This window comes from Grammomys surdaster, unplaced genomic scaffold (genome assembly GCF_004785775.1).
Source record: "Grammomys surdaster isolate TR1022 unplaced genomic scaffold, NIH_TR_1.0 242, whole genome shotgun sequence".
Lineage (NCBI taxonomy): Eukaryota > Metazoa > Chordata > Mammalia > Rodentia > Muridae > Grammomys > Grammomys surdaster.
The window spans coordinates 8,729,875-8,749,765 of record NW_021604687.1 but is presented as its reverse complement, the minus strand read 5'-3'; the positions used below and the strand labels follow the sequence as shown (position 1 = coordinate 8,749,765).

Here is a 19,891-nt window from a genome sequence, read left to right as displayed (position 1 = left end):
ACCTGAAGGAATGTGTTATTTCATCATTTTAAGAACTCCAAGGCCAACTGCCCCATGGGAAATTGGCATGAATCGTTACACCCTATAGACCAGGCTCAAGAGGAATGGAAAAGCTTTCTGTGGAGTTGGGAGTCCAATTATGAACAACTGGTCAGTGTGGGCAAAGACTAGCAGCTTCTTCTTCCTCCCAGATGTTTGTAACCCAAGACTGCTCTCCTATACAGACTAGCTAGGCTCCCAGTTTCACTATGTTTGTCTATCTTTTCTTCATTCCCTCGCTGTTCCTAGCCAAGGTGTAAAGCCCCAAGCTTTGAATGCCAAGGCACATAGGCTCATATATTTGAATGTTTGTCCCAGTTGGTGGAACTATTTGGGAAGGACTAGTAGGTGTGGCCTTTTTGGAAAAGATATGTCACTCTGGGCAGGATTTCTGAACACTCACACCATTCCCAGTGTCTGTGTTGTCCCCCCCACCCCCGACTTGTGGATCAAGTAACAATTCCTGCTACCATACCTTTGCTATGCCATAACAAACTCAAAGCCTCTGAAACTATAAGCGTAATAATACATTTTTTATAAGTTCCTTCTGGTCATGGCATTTGGTCATAGCAATAAAACAATAACTAATATAAACCACAAACAATGGTGTTTTAAAACAATAAAGTATGGCTAGAGAGATGGTTCAGCAGTTAAAAGCACTGACTGTTCTTCCAGAGGATCTGGGTTCAATTCCCAGCACCCACATGGAAGCTCATAACTGTCTGTAATTCCAATTCCAGAGGATCTGACACCCTCACAGACACACCAATATAAAATTTTTAAAAAATTAAAAAACAAAACACACATTCACACACAGGGAGATGAGAGAGGAGAGGACAGGGGAGGGGGAAGGGAAAGGGAAGGGGAGGGGGAGAGGGAGTGACAGACAGACAGACAGACCATCAAAGCAATGAGGCCTTGACCTTTATTTTTATCTAGACGAAAATAGAAAGGCAGGTAGACCCTGATGTCCTATGAGCTTTGTCTTCCTCTTTAGAAAGCCACACTCTGGTGGTTCCTGTTCTTCTAAAGTCCAGGCAGAACCTGGGAACACACTGAAAATACAATCTTCCTGGGCAATGCATGGGACTGAAGACTCAAAATGACAGGTAGTGGTCCCAACACTGCTCTCAAAAGCCCCAGGTCACTCTAGTCAGATACTTCTTCTACCACTAAGCAACACTCCCTGTCCCTGGGGTGACTGTGACACTCCAATATGAACCCAATTATCAGTGGGAAAGGACACAGACTGTACAGAGGGGTGGGGCTAATGCTCTCAGCCAGCCACAGTCTGAGAAAGGGCTGCAGTGGGAGGAGCTTAACATTCAGTTAATGATCTCTATTAACTAACTAGTCACTGAACAGCCAAGAACACCAGGCAGAGAAAACCCAAAAGGATGGCTAGAAGGACATTACAAGTGCAAAATAAAATAAATATAGGCAAGATTTAGTGCTGGCTACCTGAGGGGCACAGTCCAGCTGAGGAGAGCCAGCACCACTGCCAAGCATTCCTGCCACTACCTCAGTACAGTCAAGAACACACACGGGAGGAGCTTTAGGTCATACACTCCAAAATAAAACAACTAAAAAAATAAATACATACTTTTAAATATTTTACTCAAACACTTATAACCCAAAAGTGTTTGTTTGGCAAAATGTTGAACATAGGACAGCTGGGCACCAGCTTCCCATATACCATACACTCTCACCAACAATCAATCATAATAAAATATGGAGAGATCTGAAGTGGAAATGAAGATCAAGGAAACAGGCCAAAAAAAAGAAAAAAAAGAAAAGAAAAGAAAATTAATTAATTAACCCACAGGCCAAAACCAAAAATTACCCAAAGTTTCTGGAATGTTCCTTCTCTCTCTAGTTACATCTGAAAGCCTAATAATTGTTCCTTCTTTCCTTTCAGTTTTAAAACGTAATCGTCCAGATTCTTCATCATCATCGTCCTCTTCATCTGATTCTTCTTTTATGTCTTTCTGGAGTTCCAGGGCTTCCATTCCTCCCTACGTGCAGACAGAAGCAAAGAGGAAGAGTGAGTCCATAGTTACTTAAAATGTACGTACATTTCAAAGTTCTTGGTAAAAGGCTATGTGAAACCTGAAGCCAACTCCAATAGGGGAAAACTTCAAACTACTCCTGCTTGTAGTTAATACATGAGGACCTCCCCACTACGGCTACTCACACTTGCTTGAGCACAGACATCTGTTAAATATCCCTGCTGCCTTACATCTAATCCAGACCACAGCAAAGTCCCACACAACTTAAGTTGTCTATGACTACAAGGTAGGCTAACATCTGTAAATCCACCACTGAGATAACACTACAGTTAACAGCACAGGACTCACCTGGTAGCTGTAATAGCAACTTCAGCCACGTAAAGCTGAAGAGTTCACAGTCCCTAACCACATATTTGATCTGTCAGGAGAGCAGTCCCTGTCAGTTTGGGGTTTTGTGGTCACTACCCCTGTCCCTTCCCTACTTACTTCACTCTTCCTGTATAGTGTTAACTCACCACAGACTTAGTGCTGAAACCAGTAAGAGACAAAACCCATTCTGGTTTTATTTTAGCAGAGTCTCTTACAAAACTTTCCTCTAGTGCTAACCCAACGTAAAGCAATGTTTTCATACAATTCTTCTTTCTGAGCTTCTATGGCCCTATCATCAGTCTCAGTAGCCCACTGGCAGATGAACACAGGCACATAAGGCTCATTTAAACATTTTCCACCACTGAGTAAAAAATGCAGCTTGCCTCTTCATTATCATTAGAGTTTTCTTTACTCTTAAAAGAAACAAAGATATATTGTCAGAAAATATGTAAGAAGCAAGAACCATGGAAAATTACTGTTAATTTCCTGTCCTAAATATTCTCAAAGCAGAAAGCTAACTACAAGTCAGACTCTATAACAGGTAGTGCAAATGGGAAAACAGATCCAGGAATTCAGTGCTGAACATGGAGACTGACACCTGACTTTCAGTCTAATGCCTATGGCTTTTCAGTGCTCTGAGGTTCAGCATGCTGGAGAATTCTGCAGCACCAGAATTCCACATTCTTGCTAGTGTCATACTACGATTTCTGAATCATTGGGTACATACAGGCAATCAGAATGAGTAGCATCTATGATGAGGCCTCAAAATGCCATTGTCAAAAAGTCCCTGCTGTGCCTCCACATGCTCGGGCAAGACTACTCTGTGTCACACCAATGATATATACCATTGTATATCACTACATATACACCAATGGCTGGAAATCTTTTTCAGAAGCAGATTCTGACCTGGGAGGCCCAGGGTGGGGCCTGAGAGTCCACATTCCTAATAAGCTCCCAAGGAAGTCAATTCCTGGATCTACAGACCATGTCAGTAATATGGCCACAGAAAAGAAATTATATCTACCAAAGCAAAAACTTTATTGCAGCAGTTATAATAACCATATTATTATTACTTCAACAGATGCAAAAAGATTACTAAAGTTTGGTGTACATTAAAAAATCACCACCAGCAAACTAGACCCAAAAAGAACATCTTCAATCTGAGAGCAAAAGTTAATGATGAACAATAAGGTGCCTTCTTCCTAGCACTAAGAAAATATGGCAAGAAAATCAGCTTTGAAGCAAGTTTTCTGCTGTATATAGTACCTGCACTGGACGTCAGTAAGGCAAAATAAATAAAAAGGATTCTGATTACAGAGAAAAAAATTAAGATGTTTTCATTAACAGATAATTTATTGAGATGTTAACTAGGGGAAGAGAAGGTCGGAGAGATAGTAGCTAAGTGGTTAAGACTACAGACTATTCACACAAAGGACCCGAACTGAATTTTCAGCACCCACAGAAGGTAACTTACAACCACCAGTAACTCCAGCACTAACAGGTCCAATACATTCTATTGGTATGCACAGATACCTGCAGTCATGTACACAGCCAAATACACACGCGCGCGCTGTCGCGCTCTCTCTCTCTCTCTCTCTCTCTCTCTCTCTCTCTCTCTCTCCCTCTCCCTCTCCCTCTCCCTCTCCCTCTCTCTCTCTCTCTCCACAAAGAGTATAAAAGTAAAACCTTTAAAAATTAAATCTTAAAGTAATAAACATCCACTTTTCTATTTATTTTTGGTTTTTCGAGACAGGGTTTCTCTGTGGAGCCCTGGCTGTCCTGGAACTCACTCTGTAGACCAGGCTGGCCTCGAACTCAGAAATCTGCCTGCCTCTGCCTCCCAAGTGCTGGGATTAAAGGCGTGCGCCACCACCGCCCAGCTAAACATACACTTTAAACCTAGAGATATATGGCCATCTCCATCAAACCCCTAGCCAGACTTCTAGTTGATACTAACAAATCCATGACAGAAAAAAACCTTAGAAAAAATTTAAGTTGGTGGATTTACACTACCTGGTTTCATTTTCCATTACTGCAACCTGCTGTGGTGCTGGCATACAGACTTTACAAAAACAAACTGGTGCAGAAGAGCCTGACAGTAAATAAAACCAGCAAACAACACAAAAACTACAGTGATTTGCTAGGAAAACTAAGCAGCAAACCAGTGAAATAGTCGGAAAAGCATTTTTACTTAAAAACCATGATAACTCTCATACCTCAAATGCTATTAGATAAGGGAGCCTCTACCTCTGAACTAACACTAGCCAGTAATACAAAGCTTCCAGAAGAAGAGCAGGGATTAATTTCACAGTCATGGGATAGTCTGAATTTTTTTAAGACACAAAATTACTTGGACATCATCCAAATTATTTTCTACTTACAAAATTTAAATGTGAGGGCTGGATAGCTCAACAGAGGATCCCAGGAGGTCTGATGAGCCTCTTCTGGCCCTCAAAGGCACTGCACACATGGCACAGCAGCATGGATGCAAGCAAAACTTCCATATACTTCCATTAAAAAATTTAAACTTAAATTTGTTTATACCCATACCACCCTGAACACGACTAATGTCATGTAAAACAAAGCAAAAACAAACAAATCTTAGAAAATAACACTGTAATCAGAGGTTTAGAAAACAATTCATAAACCATGTATCCTCCTATGGATTTGATATCTAGAATATACAGACACTTATCTAGCAACCTCTCTCTAGATTACAGACACTAAGAACATACAATATAAACTATATACAAACAAAACATACTATCTATGTGGAATATAAATATATAAATAATAATCCCAATGAAGACCTTATAAATTCTGTAGCTTATATAAACATAAGTCAACCCACTTTAAAGAAAAGGCTACTAAACCCAAACCCATGAACTACATAAAGGCCAAAAGATTATATGAACAATGCTCAGAATCATTAGCTATCAGAGAAGCAAACAAAACCCACAATGAAGCAGCCACTGAAGGGCTGAAGAAAGAAACTGGTACCAAATGAGGAGCAACAGTAAGGATTCTCAACCAGAGGAAGGGTATAAAATGACAATCACTTTGGAAAACCATTTGTTAATACCTAAACAAACAAAACACTAACACATGCTAATCTACTTCAACTATTCTATCAATGCCTATGTGATTATATGGGTTGTAGCTCAGTGGTACAGCCCTTGTTCAACCTGCCTCAGATTCTAGGTTTATACCACAGCAAACAGATCAGGGAGCAGGGAGATATCAAGATGAACTTCTAGTTTAGTCAAATTGAGGAAGGTAGGAGAAACAGTAGTGCTAGCCTCTGCAAAGCCAGGACTTGAAGGGGAGGGGAAGGGGAAGAGGAAAGGCCAGGGAGACACTGTCTATTTGCACTGTCTGTTAATATCAGGGTTTTAAGAGACTATTCCAATCTTTTCTCTGACTGCTGGGTGTAAAACAGGAACCTTTCCCTTAAACTAAATTTTACTTTTCTTTTTGCACCTTACTCTCACTCTTTGAAATAAATTAAAGAAGAAAAAAACAAGTGAAAAAGACTCTTCGCCCGGTTGTACAGGTGTAGAAGGTGTCTAATTGCGCAGGACTTGAAATGACTACTCAGATCTTTGCTCTGTGGGTGCTGGGTATAAACAGGAGCCTTTCCTTTAAGCTAAATTGGATTTTTTTGGGGGGGGGGGCGCTAAAGAAATGGCTCAGCAGTTAAGGGGGACTGGAGAGATGACTGCTTTTCCCAAGGTCCTGAGTTCAACTCCCAGCAACTTCACAGTGGCTCACAACAATCTGCAATAGGATCTGATGTCCTCTTCTGGCATGCAGGTGTGCATACAGACAGAATATTCATATTCATAAAATAAATAAATTTTTTTAAAAAGTTGAGCTTTCCTGAAGGGTAATAGGATTGTCCCCTCATCAATGAGAATAAGGTAAGACAGAAAGACGGGAAATTACGGGACAGAAAATTGTGAAACAGAAAAGGAACCCCTCTCTGATGTTTGGGGTGAGATCTCTTGCCAGTGGAAAACCAAGATTACCAAGATTCATTGTGAGGGCTGCCAACAGAAAGAACACAATATTCCTTTTATGCAGATGTTTTAAAAAACTATTATTGTTAAAATAACAATGAATTGCTTTAAGGCCCTGAGTCTGGCTTTACTCCTTTCCGAGATATTTTATGAGGATATCTTATTTTATTAACTTTAGCTTACATGAAAACATTCTAACCCCACCAGCAACTCCTATGACCTCATCAGTTGAAATCCTATGGGGGCCACTATGTGACTTATCGAAATTTTGACATTGTCAACATACACATGTTCTAGGGCTTTGAATCCATCTTAGATTATATTATCCCTTTAAATAAACTCATTAAAGTAGAAGTGTTGAATTAAAGGACAACACGCTTCAGGGCTGATGAGCCTTCAAGGACAGTGAGGTTGTGGATTATACTCCTGAAAGCTGGCAAAGTAGCCTGCCACATAATCATGGAAGATGTGAAAAGATCAAGACTTGGTAGAACTGGGCTGAGTCACGAGTCATCTCCCCAGCAGTGGCACTTCCCTGAGGCCCTGCTTGCCGAGGGCTCTGTGATCAGAGGGAACAGTACTTAAGGATGGATCCTCGCATGTGGGACCTCTATTCATACAACATAGACCTGCCCTGGAAGACTGTCCTGGAAGCCCCTTTCTTTCAAGGTCATCAGGTGCACAAGCACACCTGACTAGAGATACAACAACAAAGGACAAGCAGTGACAGGCTCACCACTACGCAGAAAACAGACACAGGAGAAATGTGTCATTTCTACTGCAGGTCCCCCATCTAAAAAGACGACATCTTCCAGTAGTCTTGGTTTTGTCAGTATTAAAATAGGTTTTAATGCTTACCTTATTGAATATATTTTCATGAGCTTATAGCTCATTTGCTTATCCCATGCGGACATATGATATATGCACAGAAATTGTTTCCCTGACAACCTTTGACCATCTCCTTGGCAGCCTTACAAGTGCTATACTTCCTGCTTTCAGGTCGTCTTGATTTCTTTCTCAAGTGTCCTTGCAGGCCTGACTAAGCTGGGTCCCCATGTGCTGGGTAGAATGATACTGAACATTTTAGGCAACCAGGCTGCCTGTGCTGGGTCTACTTTGCTATGGTTCCCTGATTAGATACCTTCTTCTACAACCATACAATTGGGGTGAAGAGTCTCTTTACACTAGCCTTAGTTTTTCTCAGTATTTTTAATTTATTTCAAAGAGAGAGACACAAAGTTCAAAAAGAAAACTCAAATTCAGCTTAGAGAAAGGCTTCTGTTTTACACCTACCCTTACAGAGTGCTAGGTGGCTTCAGTGGATATATTCTCTGGCAAGCAGGAAAGAATATTAAGAAAAGTACTAGAGGAAGGAAAAATGTTAAGTTTTAACATTTTATCCCAGGGATAAGAAAGTTTTATGGCCTGTTTCAGACCTAGACACAGTAGCTACCAGTTCTCAGTGAGACAGGAGCTCAGAATTACCAGAGGCCACTCTTCTTTCAAGAGTACTTAAAAGGTCATTCTTCTACAAGAGTCTGAGACACGGACACTCCCTGACAGGACCCTTCAGTACTCGTGTCTGATCCTCTCCCCTGGGAGCTATCATTTTCTGCTGTGCACAACAGTGATTTTCAGTACCTTCCTTCCTACATTAGCCTACAAAAGTCCCTTGGGGGCAGAAACTCACATCATCCCTGTTTCAGCACTTAAGACAGAACCTAAAACAGGTAACTTTGCATTGTTTCTGGAATAATGATGCAAATTAGCTAATATTAACTAATTAAAATAATTAGCACTGATTTCAAAGCAGTGACATAACACTTTTAAAAATCAGCCCTGTGCCAGCATGATAAACTAAACACACACACACACACACACACACCCCATACACATGCAATAATAATTTAAAAAAAAAACAGATAAACAAACAAACAAGCAAGCAAGCACGACCACTCCAGAGCACACACTTTTCACAAGTGCCAGGCACCAAAACTCACTTCTCTGGGCCCAGGTTTGGGCTTCTACTATAACGTACACAGTTCAGAGAGGCATCAACTTTTCACTAATACTTTTTATTTTTTGACTAGGTACTCATTTTAACTGGAAGGAAAGAATCTCAAAACACTGTAGAAGTTGAACAAGTACCTCGTGGGTCTCAGAAGCAACCCGGGACTCGGTAATCTCGTCTAAGTCATCTTCAGCCTCACAGTCTTCCCGCACTTGGAGCCCTTGCTGCCCACCATAAGCCTGCAAGTACTCTTCATCCTAATGGCCATTAAAGAGAAGAAACAGTTTTCTCACAAAGCTTTTGGTTGTTTTCAACCACTTTTTATGTACGATTCATGCAGAGTTATTTTAAGACATTCTACTGTGGGGATACCCTGACTGAGCACATAGCAAAGGAGCTTCCTCTACAGTCATGCAAACCAAGCATACATGCTGCTCCAGTGGTGAGAGCCACAATGCCTCGGCTTCATAGCCAAGCTCCACATGAGCAGTTCTCACATCTGCCCAAAGGAAAAAAGCCTTACAAGACCCAGGCTTGTGTGCTCACTGAGGAGTTGGTGGCAGCAGAAGCTGGTTTCTATGTCCCTCATCAACAACCTGAGGCCAACAGCAAAAGCAGGAATGGGATGGTTTGACAAAGTGTTTTTCACACATCACACTACAGTGGATTCTTCATCAAGCCTTTCTTTCTCTTGGGTGAGCTTTTGGATGAAATGGAAAGGACTTATCAGTAGGCACACTTAAACTTGTCCCTTCTGAGTTCAGGCAAGGTAGAAGACAAGGTGACCAGAGAATACCACACTGCCAAAGAAAACAGACTGATACTGGCATTGCCTACAAGTAGTAAGGTGGGAAGAACTGACCCTTCTGCTTCTCAAGATGATCCTGAGAGTGTATTCCACTTTGCACAAAAACTGTTAACATCTCATCAAACCAATATTTCAGCCAAATCCACAATGGAACAGTCTGCTATTCTTTACACAAATGGTAAATGTGAACATGATTTTAAAACAACGTTTTATAAAATCTCATTCAATACTAATTTGACAGTGAATATACTTTAATGTCACCAACAAATACTATTCTGTTAGCTACTGAGCAACAGTTCCAGAGTACAGATGGTAAAATGCAATCACACTCATCAACAACGGTGCCTGCAAAACTCACTGAACACTGCTAAGCAGTCTCCCAACATCCCGGGATCTCCCACTCTTCCCATGTGGCAGTATTCCTTCCAGTTACAAAGTGTGGTCTTATGGACGCTGTAGCCAGTTCTGCACCAAAGGCATGGTTTTGGTTTTGGTTTTGAGGGTAGGCTCTCACAGAAAGCCCATGCTTATGGGATCACATTTCAGAGTTAATTCTGGATTTGAAGAACAGGTCAACAAATCCTGACTAGGACAAGAAACCAGTTTAAACCACTCAAACTGCATACCTGTAAGGTACACGGGGACACAATCTATTCCTGTGTTTACTGGTCTAGTGGCACTATGCACATCAGGGATAGTCTGAGACAAGATCGTAACTGCTGGACAGGAGCAAAGCACTCCACAGCTTAACTCTGATTTCTTCCTACCCAGAGCAGTCAGTCACTTCTGACACAGTAACTGTGGTATCCATGAAGAGAGAAGATGATAGCTTTGGCTCCAACACCAGACACAGTAAGGTAGGCCACTACTGGTCACAGAACATTCAGGTATGAAATACTAGCATATTCAGAATTTCTAAATGACACTAAATTTCTGAGGGATTTTTTTTTTTAATTCTGAAAAAAAGCCATTGATTTTCATGTAAGAGTTCTATAAGCGTTTCAATTTAAGTATTTTATTCTTTTCAGTACCTAAATCTTAGACCACAGTATGCTAAATTATTTAAACAGATTTTGTATTATTCCTGGGACTTTATGTGGTCCTAAGTCAGACAAAGACATACATAAGAGGAAATTTTCTCACTGACTACAAGTTCTCTCTTACAAGTCCCCAAGAACTGAGTAAGTGGCTGAGCAAGCTCACTCTATCCACACTTTCTGCTCTGTGTGAGTACTTCCTCTATTCCATGCTTTTTATGGTTCAACAATATTTATATGAATTACAATTAGTAAAGATGTGCTGACTATTTAAAGAGTAGAGGACTAAAGAAATGAACAGCTAATGTTACAAATGAGTAGTAGTAGTCAAACACTAGAAGAAAACAGCACATTTTTGAAAGACCTTGGGTTAAACAAGCTGTTTAAATTACAGTGTCCCACATAAGCAAGCAGTATCAGAAGACACTATCTACTCAAGGGCTGATTACTAAAACACATCAATCATACAGGACCATAGACAGCAGGCTCCATGATGCTGTTTCATGACTCTACTGATCACAAACTAACTACACATGCTTTCGGAAGAACAAGCCTTGACTTCCTCAGACACCAAAGCCCAGTCATGACTAAGTATTTTCAGGCTCTGTAACATCAACCCCTAGTAAAGCAGGCTGTTACATTACATAAAAGACCAAGACTCGTTAGCTGTTGACTAATGTCCTCAAATGCAAGCACACACTAAATGATGGTACCACAATCAAGGGTGCTACTCCACCAACAAGGCTTCTAACACACCCCTTGTCCACTCTGCCTACATGAAACCCCAATGAAATGAAACCCTTAGGCACTGCACAATGCAGCAATAACATCTTTCCAGCATGAAAGTCACTGGTGCTTTTTTAAAACACAAACCTCTTCTGATAATATATCATTAGGACAGACGACTAATCTGCCACCAGTAACCAATTCTTTCCTGGTGTTTAATAAAAATAAACACTACCTACTAAAGGAATCTTTCTGAAATGAAGACCAGCTTGCTGATTACAGATAGATAACAAATTATATGTGACATTTTCTAAACTAACCCCAACCTCTTTATTCATGTTTAGACAGTTCTCAGTAAGAAAGGGATGAATGAAGACAGGACATCAATCACTGTGGAATATTAGCACCTTAAAGATGTCTTTAGCAGGTCAATAATCTTTTCACCTTAGAAGGACTTTATCAGATCTTGTCTTAAGCCTGGATAAAAGCTCTGCATTAAGTACTTCTAACATTGACAGTGTGCCTCCACCACACAAAGCTGTTTTCTTCCTCAGGGTGCAATCCTCAAGGTCACAATTCTTTGCAGCTTTCCCGAATGACAAAGGAGCATTACCAGTGGCCAAACAAGCTGTCAACACAAACTTTGTCATAGCTCAGATAAAGAAACTGGCAGACAGTGATAATAAGGTCTAATTTCTCTCCTTCCCATGGGAGGTAAATAGATTTCAAATCAGTCTAGAAACCTACGTGCAGGAAGCCATGTTATCTTTGGCCATTCAAAAGAGAAAAGACTCACTGTAAATTCATCTAAAGGTTCATTGATTTCGATGTCCAACACTTCATCACTGTACAGCTGCTCCTCCTCTGGCTCATCCCCATATTCTATTTGGTCTTCTGTCAATTCTGCGTCATGGCCTTCATACTGTCCTTCTTCTGGGTACTCCTGAGTATACAGTTCTTGTTCCTCTGGTTTGTGGTACGCTAGCTCATCGTCTCCTTGTTCATACTCAGACTCCTGTTCTCCAGATTGGTCATTGGTGTTGTCAGACAGCTCAAATGATGTAACTATGCCAGAGGTGGTATTCAGACTGATGGTGACACCCTGAGAACTAGATGACAAAACACAATGAAAGACACACTGAGGAGGCTCAAAGCTAAATCATTGCCTAAGTGAGTTATGAGAATCATGGGAAACAAAACAGCCCACTGGGTGAGTGCACTCTAACAATCTGTAAAACACAACTGCATTAGATTTCAAGTAGCCCAGGGCCACTGACCCACAATGCAGACAACATCTTCACGTGTTAGCTCTGTTATCTGACTAAAAAAATGAAGTCAGCCAGATGAAGAAGTTGGTCTGGTTTAGAAACATCCAAGGCTAAAACTAAACACTTTGCAATTCCATCTATATATTCCATCTTTTATAAAATGGAACAGTCGGACTCTGCCTGGTAGAACTGCTAACAGAAAACAAGAGTACTACTCTATACTCAGAAAAAGCATAGAATTATTTTTAAGATTCATTTACATTTATCTTTGGTTTGTGTGACTGCCTGTATGTACATGCATTGCATGTATGCCTGGTGCCCATAGGCCAGAAGATAGCACAGGATCCCCTAAAAGTGGAACTACAGATAATTAATTGTAAGTGCTGATACAGATGCTAGAAAACAAATGGAGAGTCCAAGTGCACTTAACTGCCGAGCCATTTCTCCAGTAACCAGAGATAGAATGGTGGGAACAATCTGGTCACCCCCTCCCCCTCAAAGCTGTAATGATGTAAATTATAAGCTCTTCTTTAGAAAATCAAAACATTAAATATCTGTGTAGAAGTACATCTTAACATTCAAATAAATGCTAATCACAAATATATTTTAAAAAAATAAAGATACACCACCAGCTGTGGTGGCTCATCTATAAACCCAGCACTCAGGATGCTGACACTGGAGGATTGACATGAGTCTGAATAGCCTACAATACAATACGATCCTTGTATCAAAAAACTAAACTCAACAAACTAGCAATTTCTTCATAAGAGAGCAAAGGGTCTTAAAGCCACAAAACCCATATTATACGTTAATTGTTATCACTACCTACTAAAGTGCAAACATTTCAAAGTAAGAGTTCAAATGCAGGGGCTGGAGACAGGGTTCAGCTGTTAAGAACACTGGCTTATTCTTCTGGGGGACCCAAGTTCAAGTCCCAGTACCCATATGGCTGCTCACAACCATCTGTATCTCCAGCTTTAGAGGTTCTGATACCCTCTTCTGGTCTCAGAAGACACACAAATGCTACACAGACATGCATTTAGACAAAATACTGTATACAATTTTTTAATTAAGCTAAATATGTACACACACACGCGCACACACATGAGATTTCAGATTCAAGACCACAAAGTAAATCTGTGCTCACAGTAAGTAGCCTATACAGCAAAACTGAGCATACCATAGACTTCAAACATGTGGCCAAACTCCAAAGATAAATTTCAAGGTCAACTTCACTCAAAAGATCTAAATACAATTCGTGATATCAAAGAAGAGAACTGGCAAATGCATCTTGCTAGTAGAATAAGTATACTTTTAGTCACAAACCATGTGAAAAAAACAGGTTTCAAATCTACGGCCTTCATATGATGTATCTGCAATCACATTTATAACCCAGAAGGATGTGTATATTTTTCCCATGTTTCCTCCTAAAACAGAAAAATGAGTATTTCTAAGTACTTCTCCAGAGTGGTAAAGGAAAACCAAAACAGCAACATCCAATTGTAGTTGCCTGCATCAACTCAGAGCCACTCCACTCCACTCCACTCCAAGCAGACAGCACTGAGCTTTCACGCCTGCTCTGAAAGGTATGCGTGACTTTAAGCCAGTGATCTATTTATGGGAACAATCTATATGGCTTCCACATCAGAATACAACAATACCTCATTCAGAATAAGTTCAATACCACATTATCCAACTACTCATTATAATTATAAAATATATAAACAATTCTCATCCATTTAGTTAAATATGCTCCAGTTTTAATGAGTTAATATTGAATACCTGAAATTTTCTTCATCTTCGTTATCACTCTGTAAAAGATCATCATTCAGCTCTTCATCTGACAAATCCGACTGATTCTAATTAAAAGAAGAAATCTAATTAATCTGTGTCAGTTCGGTAAGAAGACTTGTTACCAAGCACAAGCTTACCCTGAGAGGGTTGTTTCTAACCTCCTACTGCTCAACCTCTTGCCATCTAGGTTTGCTCAGTCTGGCACTGCCATAGAGAATCTGGAGAGCCCACATACAACCTACTGGCTAACTCCTGAGAAACTTTTAATGCCACTGACCAGTAGGTATCAAGCAAGCATAATGGTCACATTATAATTCTAACATAAAAGAAAAAGGTTACTAAGTAAGACATCCCTGGAAGGGAATTTAACAATTTCTCCTTAACCAAAATAAACAAGAATGGCTGTGTAGCCTGGCACAATGACACAATGTCTTTAATCCTAGCACGTGGAGGCACAGGCAGGCAGATCTCTGTAAACTGAAGGTCAGCTACAAAAAGAATGGTAGCCTTAAAATGACTAACAATGACAGAAACAAAAATCTGAAGTTTTAAACAAGATAAGAGATACAAATCTGATACAAACTATTTTTAAAGTCATTGGATCAGAAATTAAACCAACTAGAAACATAACTTCAGCTTTCCCAAACAGATGACATTAAAATACGAAAAACAGCTCAGGTCTTCCAATGTTGTCTGTCACCCATCTCATTAGTATGCAGAGGCATCAGAGTGATCTGCTAGAGTTCTAAATTCTAGGCTGGGTTAAACGTGTATCAATATTCTAGACAGAGGGGTGGTTCAACGTTCTTCCTCTACTAATAGTATTCCTAAGCCTAAAATGGGCATATCCTTCCAAAAGGCAGGCAAACACACACACACACACACACACACACACACACACACACACAACTTTAAGTGAAAAAAGAAAAAGTGATTTGATTTTTTACTTCTTAAATGAAACAATAAGCGTCTGACATCTACAGCTTGTAAAATTGGTTAAACGTAACTGTGTATTTTTTATTACACTACATGCAATAGTCAAAAATAATTCTAGGAAAATATATTAGCTCAAAACACCTTATCTATCTCAACAGTCAAATAAGCTACCCAAAGCTATGCTTCCAACACAGCAGGATAGATCTATAATAAACAGATCTATATAAAACAAATCTTCTTTAGTGATATAATCAGCCATCCAAACAGTAAAGAAAATAGTAAGACGCAATGGTCCCAAACAACAAGGCACACAGAGTGGCAGCTTACAAAAATCCTCTGCCCCATCTTCCCAAGAGAAAAGAAAAAACTCCCCTCCAAAACTCCTAAGAATGAGGACTTTCAATAGGACAGCAGTGTTTTTAAAATGAGGACAAAAGGATCCTCAAACACTGGCATTTATGACAGAGACCCTGTCTTATGGTTTTGCTGCTGTGAACAGACACTATGACCAAGGAAACTCTAATACAGGACAACATTTAATTGGGGCTGGCTTACAGGTTCAGAGCTTCAGTCCATTATCATCAAGGCAGGAGCATGGCAGCATCCAGGCAGGCATGGTGCATGAGGAGCTGAAAATTCTAAATCTTGTTCCAAAGGCAAACAAGAGAAGACTGGCTTCTAGGCAGCTAAAATTAGGGTCTTTTTTTTTTTTTTTAAGATTTATTTATTTTATGTGAGTACACTGTAGCTGTCTTCAGACACACCAGAAGAGGGCATGAGATCCCATTACAGATGGTTGTGAGCCACCATGTAGTTGCTGGGAACTGAACTCAGGATCTCTGGAAGAGTAGTCAGTGCTCTTAACCACTGAGCTGTCACTCAAACCCCAAGAAGTAGGGTCTTAAAGCCCACCCCCACAGTGAAACACTTCCTCTAACAAAGCCACACCTCCAACAGTGCCACTTCCTGGGCCAAGCATATTCAAATCACCATAGACCCCTTGGTGTACCAACCTGTCCAGATATGAGGTGTTGTCAAAGTAAAATGGATGGAAGAACTTAAAACAGCAGCCTGGCTCCCCCTCAACCATCCTCTTCCTTCCTCAGATTGCAGTCTTGCCTTTCAACATATTTAAACCTGGCCCCAGATGCTCTGCACTCTGTCACAAGGGCCTAAATGTCACTCAAATGCATACCTCTATATATTTCACTAGTTCTGGTGGAAAGCAGTGTTAAGACATCTAGTCCAGTCTCAGACATGAGCAATAAACTTCATAACAAAAACCTTAAGAAAGGTTCAATCATATCAGAAATCAAGTATGAACTAAACAACCAGTAATCATTAACATCAGTCACACTGACAAAGATTCTTTTTTAAAAGCAGGATCATATCTTTGGAATTTGAGATGAAGGATACCAAGATGAAGACTGCTACTAGGAACAAAAGCTAATCAAACATTTCTGGGGCTGGAGAGATGGCTTAGCAGTTAAAAGCACTGACTGCTCTACCATAGGTCCTGAGTTCAATTTCCAGAAACCACATGGTAACTCATTACCAGCTGTAATGGGATCTGATGCACTTTCTGGTGTGTCTGAAGACAACTACAGTATACACATATACACAAAATAATTATAAAAAAAAAAAAAACATTTCCAGGATGTGACTTGGCAACATAAAGAATCTTGAAATGCCCATATCCTGAAACCAGAACTGGCCCCTGACAAGACTTCCAAAGATCCCCAAAACAACTTATCTGAAGTGCCCGTCAAAATAACCTAGGCAGTCAGATTGAATAAGTAAAGTTGAAGCAAGATTACCTCTAACTAAGCACTGATGGTGCTAGGTAAAGCCCCACCAGAACAAATTATACCATTCTCTGTTCTCTCTTCTTCCTTACACATTTTTGTTTTCTCTGAAGAGTCTGAAGTAAATACATACCTTGGAGTAACCACAGAAACAGTCAATGTGATCATGGTGGAAGCAAAGTACTAGAAGGGAGTATAGGACACAGGAGCTACAAAGGGAAAAGTGAGAACAGAGGGGGAAGTGCCAGAGAGGAGGACTGGAAATGCCATAGGGAGATACATTATTTCATGATTACCTAAAAAGACACACAAATTGCTGGGCATAGTAGAAGCAGAGGCAGGCTCTTTTAGTTAAAGACCAATGTAATCTACATAGTGAATTCCAAGACAGTCAAGGCTATATAGAGAAACTGTCTCAAAAAGCAAAATAAAGCCAGGCGGTGGTGGCATACGCCTTTAATCCCAGCACTTGGGAGGCAGAGGCAGGAGGATTTCTGAGTTCGAGGCTAGCCTGGTCTACAGAGTGAGTTCCAGGACAGCCAGGACTATACAGAGAAACCCTGTCTCAGGGAAAAAAAAAAAAAAAAAAAAAAGCAAAATAAAACAAAAGCATGCATATATAGTAAGTATGCATATACATATATAAAGAATTTGAATGAAATTACTCCACTAGAATAATAATGCTCTCTCGAGAATCATGGACTATTTAACAGTGCCCAGCATGAGAAACCTCCCTTTGAGCTGTTGGTCAGGGGAATCCAAAGAGACTCCTCAAACAATAAATGCAGGTGCCATCACCTTTGGTTGCCTCCTAAAACTTAAACCTATTGCTAAAAACATCACACATTTCCAAGAGAGAACTCGAAGGAATCAAGCTAGGACTGACCATGAAGAATAGCTTTATAAAGATGCTTTATAAGCTGCCAAGAGGGGAAAGTAATTAAAAGTTCTATCCAGCTGTTAAGCCTACAAATTACAACAGTGACCAGCATGGCAAGATACAGCCAAGGATGCAATAGTGGCTTATATCTCAAGGGAAACCAACAACCACCTAATTAGACTTAAGGCCTATTCAACTGCAGAAAACTCATGCATGAAAACTGCCCAACTAGCCAATTGGTCTGTAGTTGGTGAGGTCATGGACCCTAGAGGAAGACCTATTTCTGCCACTTTTCCTAAACCAGTGTATCTTAGTTAGGCTTTCTAATGCTGTGATGAAATGGCATTACCAAAAAGCATAAGCTGGGGAGGACAGGGTTTATTTGGCTTACACGTCCACATCACAGTCCATCACTGAAGGGAGTTACAGGGACTCAAACAGGGCTAGAACCTGGAGGCAGGAGATGATGCAGAGGCCATAGAGGACTGCTGCTGCTGACTGGCTTGCTCCAAGGACTTGCTCAGCCTACTTTCTTTAGAACCAAGGATCACCACTCAAGGGATGGCACCATCCACAATAGATTAATCCATTCAATCACGAATTAAGAAAATGCCTTACAGCTGGATCTTATGTAGGTATTTTTCTTTTCTCTCTCTCTCTCTCTCTCTCTCTCTTTTTTTTTTTTTTTTTTTTTGGTGTTTTCGAGACAGGGTTTCTCTGTATAGCCCTGGCTGTCCTGGAACTCACTCTGTAGACCAGGCTGGCCTCGAACTCAGCAATCTGCCTGCCTCTGCCTCCCAAGTGCTGGGATTAAAGGCATGTGCCACCACTGCCAGGCAGAGGTATTTTTCTTAATTAAGGTTCCCTCCTTTCAGATAGCTCTAGCTTGTGTTGACAAGACCAACCAGCACATAGTGTAATCCCAGCTTCATTCAAAAAAAAAAAAAAAAAACCTATCCTTATATTCACAAGTGTAGCTCTTACCCCTCACCAAAAAAGGCTTCTTTTGGCAGCTGACCAAGATCATTACAGAAATCTACAACTGGCCTTCAACTGGTGAAAATGTAGTAAACAATTGACTGTGGGGTACCATTCCTAGCTGATACATTTACTACACAACCCCTACACCAAAGGCTTGGGGAACTTCTGGGATGTGAGCGTAATATTATTGTGCACTGTGTAAAGATTATCCTTGTATTATTCAAATGCTGGTATCTATGCCCCATATCTGGTTACAAAACATTGCTCCTCAATGATTCCCTGAATGATTCCCTCAATGATTCAGCTGAAGCTGATCAGCCAATGACTGGGCAGGGGAGAGAATAGGGCTGGACTACCTCCCTGCCAAGGAGGCGGGAAACAGAGGAAGGGGGAAATCCCCATGGGGACAGAGTCCAGGAGAAACCATGAGAAAACACCCAGAACCCAGAGAGCCAAATCAGAACTGAAATGCAAGGATAACTGGGATTTTGACTAGGAAGTAGCCAGATTAGTTTAGAGGATTTAAATATAGTTATACTGCTCATTTGTTGTACCCTTAAAGCTTACTAAGTAAATATAATAGTGTAGTCTCCAATATTTGGGAGCTAGCTGGGTTAAGAGAAATTTCAACAAACATTTATAAGTAGCGATTAACACTGGGAAGAGAGGGTAAGAAAACTGTAAGAGCCGGTGAACCAGGACATTAACAATGAGACACTGTCTCATACATACAACAGTGCCTCATACACACACACAGACACAAACACAGACACACACACACACATGTACCTACCTACCTATGTACGGACGGATGGACAGATGTATGTATGTATGTATGTATGTATGTATGTATGTATATGTATGTATGTAGCAGGGAGTTGCACCATGAATTCTTAACAATATGGCCATCTAAATAACACCTGTACAATGACAAAAGCTGACATCCCAATATGGACAGGGGAAATCTTACAAGGTCCCACACCAGGCTGCTAAGGATGAAAAAAAAAAAAATCAAGGAACAAGCTCTCCTGATAGGTTATCTAGTCCCAAGTGGTCAGCCTTAAACACATACATATAAGCTATATGGACTCAGTGGGTTGTGTAGGTGTGTGTGTGTGTGTGTATTTATAACAATAATTAAAGAAAGAACCTCAGAGTAAGGGAGGTATAGGAAAAGCTGGAAAAGAAAAGGGATGGGGTGGGGTTGGA

General features: G+C 40.5%; 1 protein-coding gene across 5 annotated transcripts in view; it reads right to left on the bottom strand.

Moving 5' to 3' along the window:
- The window catches only part of Rbm33 (RNA binding motif protein 33), a 101,971-nt gene that overhangs the window by 64,610 nt on the left and 17,470 nt on the right, over nt 1–19,891 (bottom strand). For 3 of the 5 annotated variants that reach the window (XM_028774640.1, XM_028774641.1, XM_028774643.1), the window contains exons 4-7: nt 14,069–14,145; nt 11,815–12,127; nt 8,585–8,704; nt 1,883–2,054 (exon numbers count right to left, since the gene is read on the bottom strand). In XM_028774640.1, the coding sequence (XP_028630473.1) occupies nt 1,883–2,054; nt 8,585–8,704; nt 11,815–12,127; nt 14,069–14,145 (682 nt within the window). The remainder of the gene's footprint in view (nt 1–1,882; nt 2,055–8,584; nt 8,705–11,814; nt 12,128–14,068; nt 14,146–19,891) is intronic. The other 2 variants (XM_028774642.1, XM_028774644.1) reach the window with 1 other exon arrangement.